The following is a 6,505-nucleotide window of genomic DNA, read 5'->3' as shown; positions in this document are numbered from 1 at the left end:
TGATTGCATACAAATTGAAAGTTTTTAGTTTTGACCTCAAATATTATAATATTTTGGTAAATCTAAAGGAAAATTGTATAATGTGCAGCCAGCTTAACACATAGCTGTAAATGGGACTTTAAGGACTAGTAAGCTGCATACATTGCCATGTTTGTCCCTGGGCTGGGAACAGTCAATAGCACACACCCTTCTTTTCAATGGCCCATTGACTTGCAGAGCTCAGGGCACAAATTAACACCTTTTCAAAGGCAGAGGCAGCCGATTGTCTGAAGCTCTCTGGAGGTGGTCAAGGGATCCAAATGGTTAAAGATTTTTTTTTTTTGGTAGTCCTGGTGGGAGGAGTCCTCCTGTTGATGCGACAATTAAAGATGAACTTTGGGTGAACTAATTTATCTGAGCAAGGTAAGAGGAGGAAAAAAAAAAGGGGGCAGACCTGTAGAAGGTATATAAATGCAGAAGGCTGGGGGGGTGACAGTATAGACTGGGGAGCAGGTATAGGTTGTACACGATGGAGCCGTATACTATGGTCACTAGCGTTCTGTGCACGCTGCTGCTGCCACTCCTGCTGCTCATAACTGCGACCAAACTCTGGGAGCTCTACTGTTTTAGTCGCAGGGACACGAGCTGTCATTGGCCGCTGCCGCCGGGCACGATGGGGTTACCCTTCTTCGGAGAGACTCTGCAAATGGTCCTGCAGGTATGTACTATGAGATGAGAACGCCGCTCCTACTATAGCACACCTGTGCTCACCAGGTCAGGCAATCATTCCATGTATAATCTTATTACTCCTTTTGTATTGCAGAGACGCAAATTCCTCCAGCTGAAGCGCAGAAAGTACGGACACATCTACAAGACGCATCTGTTCGGAACCCCCACCGTCCGCGTAATGGGCGCAGAGAACGTGCGACACATTCTCCTGGGGGAGCACAAGCTGGTGTCGGTGCAATGGCCGGCGTCTGTCCGCACCATCCTGGGCTCTGGATGTCTGTCCAACCTGCATGACAGCCGGCACAAGGACATGAAGAAGGTGAGTCTGTCAATGGATCGCCCGATCTAATACCCGTTTATCGCTCCTAAAGCATTGATCGTGCGTTTCTCTTATTGATGAGCGCTTTATGCTGTATTGATGTATTTTTTTAGTGATCAGTGTTTATATAACTATTGTATAGATGTCCGTTTTGTTTGCTTCATTTGCAGTAATTAAAGTCGGGTTCTGACCAAGTTGTAGCAATTCTACAATTCATGTGATAATGAGCATTTCTACCGATCGGATCTTATGTTTTGCATCTCTTGAGCTCCGATCAGAGTTTGTTACTTGGGATCTGACAAACGTGTTGCACATCAATACACCATACTGTGTTCATAAATCCGTCTTACTGATCAGATCTTTAGGGATCCCTTTTGTATGATCCATTTGCAATATTAGGATTCGATCAATGTTTGTGTGTGGGTTGTTTTTTTTTTTTGTGTGCTTCATGCTGCTTAAATGAATACCTTTTTTAATATCTTTAGAAATCCCCGTTGTACATCTCTATTTTGTAGGGTCCATGTGCAGTATTGGGGTCTGATCAATGCTGGATTTCTAGATTCTGGACAACCTAAATCCCATCCCCTTTTTTTTTTTTTTTTTTTTTTTTTTTTTTTTTTTTTTTGCATGGTACTTGTATTTTGGATGATCCATTTGCAGTTTTGGGAACCTGATCAGGTCTGACCAACTTGTTGTTCATCAACTGTTGATCAGATCTGAGTTCGGGGTTATAGTTTTCATATATCTTGCAACATAACATGAGTCTGATCAAAGTTTGGATTTTCAGGTCTGATGCAGATCATGTTAGGATCCCTGGTGCATTTAGATCCGATCTTATATTAGGGATGTATTATAAGTCTATTTTCAATATCTCCGTGAAGGGATAGTTGGGGTTCTCAACCCGTTCATCATTTGATGCATTTTGATCAGTGGTGTGTGTGTGTGTGTGGGGGGGGGGTTCCCACGGGTGTATTAGAACCAGAAGGGGTGTGGTGGCTTTTTTTTTTTTTTTTTTTTTTTTTTTCCGATCGAGTTTTTGTTTCTTAGATTCTGGCCAACCTGTTGCACTATCAAACACTGGCAATGTGTGTTCTGATCATTTTATTCCAAGAATAGGTCTGTTTGCAGTATTTCATTGAATGAATAGTTAAGTTTCTCAGGTCTGAGCAACCTGTTCCCATCATATTGACAGATCTTATTTCTTTCACGGATGTATTGGATCTATTTGCAGGTCTGATCATAGTTGGTTTCTTAGATTCTGGATGTGTCTCCTGATCAGATCTGATTCTAGGGATAGACTATGTAGGAATAGCCGGGTCATCAGATCAGATTCCAGGGATGGATCTTGTAGGAATAGCCGGGTCTCCTGATCAGATCTGATTCCAGGGATGGATCTTGTAGGAATAGCCGGGTCTCCTGATTACCTGTTGCTGATCTCTATGGTGTATCCAGAGTTGGATCAGATGATGATCCCACCGCTCCTCCAACTCTATGGGTGGTTCTGATTAATTCGTTAAAGTATTAGATTTGTTTGTGATGGAAGGGCAGGGGGTTTAATCCCTTCCCTGCTGAGTGTCTTCCAGGGGGGTAACTCATTTACCCACACCTATTAATGAAGGGATTACCTTTTCACCTCTTTATTAATGCAATCCTATTACCATGCGTTAACCCCTTGCAGGCTGACTTACAGTTGCTCTTCTCCCCATCAGGTGATCATGCAGGCTTTCTCCCGGGAGGCTTTGGAGAACTATGTCCCGGTCATGGAGGAAGAGATGAAGAGCGCCATAGACGTATGGTTGCAGAGCGGCTCCTGCGTGTTGGTCTACCCGGCTGTCAAACGGCTGATGTTCCGGATCGCCATGAGGCTGCTGCTGGGATTCGAACCCGCACAGGTGGACCCGGCGCACGAGCAGCCGCTGGTGGAGGCCTTCGAGGAAATGATCCGCAATCTCTTCTCGCTGCCGATTGATGTGCCCTTTAGCGGCCTCTACAGGGTAAGTGTGGGAACTGCAGCGCACTGATTTCTTTTCTCAATCCCAGTATGAAAGTTCAATTGTCGGCAACTTCAAAAAATGCCATCAGTAGTACTAGTACGGTTTCTTTTTTTTTTTTTTTTTTTTTTACATATAAATAGATTTTTGGTTTGAAAGGGTGACCATGATTTTTCTGCAGTGAAACTGCACAGCAGCATTGGCACCCTATACAGTGTAGAGTTTAAAGGAAATTTAGTTCTAAATTAAAGCCCAACTCCAGATACAGCAACAGGTGTGTTTGGTTTTTTTTTTTTTTTTTTTTTTCCCCCCCCAGAGTTAAAGTGGACTGCTGTATGCAGCCACTGTAATGTTATAGGTTGTCACAACCCCTGCAACTGTCAGTTTTTTACTGGACAGCTGATCTGCATCTAACTATATAGGCAAAAAATAGATATTTATTATGCTGCCAATTTTATGCAGTGGTTGAGTACACATTGTAATATTCACATTAGTCCCTGCCCTCAAGGAGCTTACAATCTAAGGTCCAGATCTTGCATGCATACATACACCTACTAGGGCCAACTTGGATCAGATCAGCCTACTAGCATGTCTTTGGAGTGTGGGAGGGAATTGGAATAACCAAAGAAAACCCACGCAAGCACAGGGAGAACAAGCAGTCTCAATCCTAACTGTCAATACTAAATTATTTCATGTATTTGCATACCAAACCATTGTACTAAAAGTGGCAACAGCACCCCTGGGGTACTTGTGCCTGAATCTATTTATTTCTGCTCTAGAACAATCATGTCTTGGTCACATCACATGTTGAGGTACCATCTGGTGACCTAATTGTTCATTATATCCATTTTCTTGTAGGGATTACGGGCTCGAAATATTATCCATGCCAAGATAGAGGAAAACATAAAGGAAAAGCTAAGAGAGCCAAATAGCTCATGTAAAGATGCACTGCAGTTGCTCATAGATCATAGCCGCAAGAACGGACAACCAGTGAACCTGCAGGTAACTTGAATGACCCATAAAACCTGTGTCTTAATGAGATCTCTGGTCAATGCAGCTTTTGTTGCTGGACTCTTATGCTGACCATTTTCCCACTTTTATTATGCTAATATAAGGTTTTCTGTTCAATTTAGGCACTGAAAGAATCTGCCACAGAACTCCTATTTGGGGGGCATGGGACCACTGCCAGTGCAGCTACATCCCTGATCACATTTCTTGCCCTTCATAAAGGGGTTGTAGAGAAAGTCCGACAAGAACTTGAATCTAAGGTAAAATGACTTTTTGCGGAATTTGGGTCTGGAAGTTAAGTTTAGAGCTGTAAATACATTGTTACACTTTAAATTTACCATAACTGTTTAGTAACTTGCCTTCATGTTCAGTTAGCGTAAATTCTTGTGTAAATGGGAAGTGCGCTTGATGTTCATTAAATATGTAGCAAAGTCAAAATTATTTTATTCATCGATCTCATGGGACCATAAGGTAGGGCTTCTTCTAAATATTTTAGGGAAGTGGGAAACAAAACTTTACCACTGAATTCTTAAAGATATTCCATCTGAGTGGGATGGGTTACAGCACTTTTCACTGCCTTAGTGAAGAGACTTGTTATAAGCATTTACTGGCTTTATCCGTAAAGCTGCACAAGCTGCAATTGCAGAATGTGTAAATTATTGCAACCTGTAGAAACCAATCCTATAATAAGATTATTGCCTGCATTATTTAATAGGCTTTGTTTGGGATATGTTGCCACAGATGCTGATCGGCTTTTTTCTTTCCCCCATTTTAGGGTCTCCTATCCAATAAACCCGAAGAAAAGAAGGACCTAAGCATAGACATTCTGCAACAGCTTACATACACTGGGTGTGTCTTAAAGGAAACCCTCCGACTCAGCCCACCAGTTCCTGGAGGATTTCGAGTTGCTCGAAAGACTTTTGTCCTAAATGTAAGTATGGAAATTACATCATTGTGAAAACTTAAATATTAAGGTGGCTGCTAAGACCAATCTTAATCTTCCATTTGGCTGTCCTGAGGACAGCAGTGCCCTAGGCAAGAGCCCAGCCTAGTTTGTATGATTTTCTCTAAATGACCTGTTGAAAGGGGAAAATTGCTTACACATTTACTGCAGCTATTGTACAGGGATGCTGTTGGCTCTTTCCTTTATTGTACGCTCTCCACAATTTAGAGGGGGGGAAAGGACACTTTGATCTAGTAGTAGTGAGTTCACAAGGTCCTTTACAGCAGTGCTCAGGACTTGCGGGCAATTTCGTGCTTGTCAGCTGCCTCCTGGTGACCCTAATTGGAGACCTTTTTTTACTGTTTTATAGCATCCTGTTGGACAGGCCAGTGTTGCTTGTCACACCTATGTAGTGTCCTTACCTGCACTGACTCCTGCTTTATACTCAAGCATTGTTTCTTTTTCAGGGCTATCAAATTCCAAAGGGCTGGAATGTCATCTACAGCATTGCTGACACTCATGATGTTGCAGAGATCTTCCCAAATAAAGATGAATTTGATCCTGACAGATTTCTAACTCCCTTTCCTGAGGACTCCTCCAGATTCAGTTTCATTCCATTTGGAGGAGGTGTACGAAGCTGTGTGGGCAAAGAATTTGCCAAAATTCTCCTGAAGATCTTCATAGTTGAACTGTGTCGAAACTGCGATTGGGAGCTCTTAAATGGTCCACCGACCATGAAGACTGGGCCAATTGTTTATCCTGTGGACAATCTTCCCACAATATTCAAACCTTTCAGCAGCACGTGTTAAAATTTCAAAATTGTTATATATGTAAAAAATCAATTCTATAGCATCTTAAATGTATATAAAGCTTTTTATAACTTGCTTATTTTATATTTAATTTGTACAGTAACCTAGTTATTTATATTGTCCCAGACTTAAGACTTATGAACACCTAAGCACTAAATGTGGTTTAAGACCCAGAATTTTCTGTAGATATGGTTAATGGTATTAAATGCCCTAATGAATGTACTAGCGGGCAGGCTTGTAACTCTGTACATGTGTTTGTATATATGAATTTCACGTTTCAAAATAAAGATATACAGGTTCTCCATAAAGTATGTAGTATTTTGTATAGGTAAAACTTCTGTATGATCTTTTAATGCTTGGGATTTGGTAGAGTTTTACAAATGTGATTCTTTCATACTTTTGAAGGACTATGCCTAAAATTAAATAACCCCCCTCCTTTTTTTGGTTGACTATCTTGATGAGTGCTATCCTGAAGAGGCTTGATCTTGTAAACATAAAGGTATAAGACAATCACTGATGCTCATGAAGGTCTATGGCCAATGTATGTGTATTTTCTAGCATATGCATTACCCCAACACACTTTGTGGTGGTCAATTTGAATAGAATCTCGGCATGTTAATGCAATGCACCATGATGTGTTTGGCAAACCTTTTGTGAACGGTCTAGTCTTTTGAGTCTTTGGAAGCCAATAGATTTAATTTGGCTGCCTTAGTGCAATGCATGTAAG

The 6,505-nt window shown here is 41.4% G+C and overlaps 1 protein-coding gene across 1 annotated transcript; it reads left to right on the top strand.

Annotated features, from left to right (window-relative positions):
- The first annotated feature begins 208 nt into the window (after positions 1–208).
- On the top strand, positions 209–6,083 carry CYP26A1 (cytochrome P450 family 26 subfamily A member 1). The gene is made up of 7 exons (XM_073596033.1): positions 209–697; positions 803–1,027; positions 2,737–3,021; positions 3,877–4,020; positions 4,152–4,286; positions 4,802–4,957; positions 5,437–6,083. The coding sequence occupies exons 1-7, from the start codon at positions 509–511 to the stop codon at positions 5,776–5,778; spliced, it is 1,476 nt and encodes a 491-aa protein (XP_073452134.1). The 5' UTR covers positions 209–508; the 3' UTR covers positions 5,779–6,083.
- The last annotated feature ends 422 nt before the right edge of the window (positions 6,084–6,505 follow it).

This window comes from Aquarana catesbeiana, linkage group LG08, assembly GCF_042186555.1.
Source record: "Aquarana catesbeiana isolate 2022-GZ linkage group LG08, ASM4218655v1, whole genome shotgun sequence".
NCBI lineage: Eukaryota > Metazoa > Chordata > Amphibia > Anura > Ranidae > Aquarana > Aquarana catesbeiana.
The sequence above is the reverse complement of the archived record's forward strand: the minus strand, read 5'-3'. Positions and strand labels throughout refer to the sequence as shown.

Excerpts from the sequence above, each read along its gene's own strand:
- CYP26A1 (XM_073596033.1), top strand. The coding sequence starts at position 509 with ATGGAGCCGTATACTATGGTCACTAGCGTTCTGTGCACGCTGCTGCTG. Across the intron at positions 698-802 it reads CTCTGCAAATGGTCCTGCAG|AGACGCAAATTCCTCCAGCT; the intron begins GTATGTACTATG and ends TTTGTATTGCAG. Across the intron at positions 4,287-4,801 it reads GACAAGAACTTGAATCTAAG|GGTCTCCTATCCAATAAACC; the intron begins GTAAAATGACTT and ends CCCCCATTTTAG.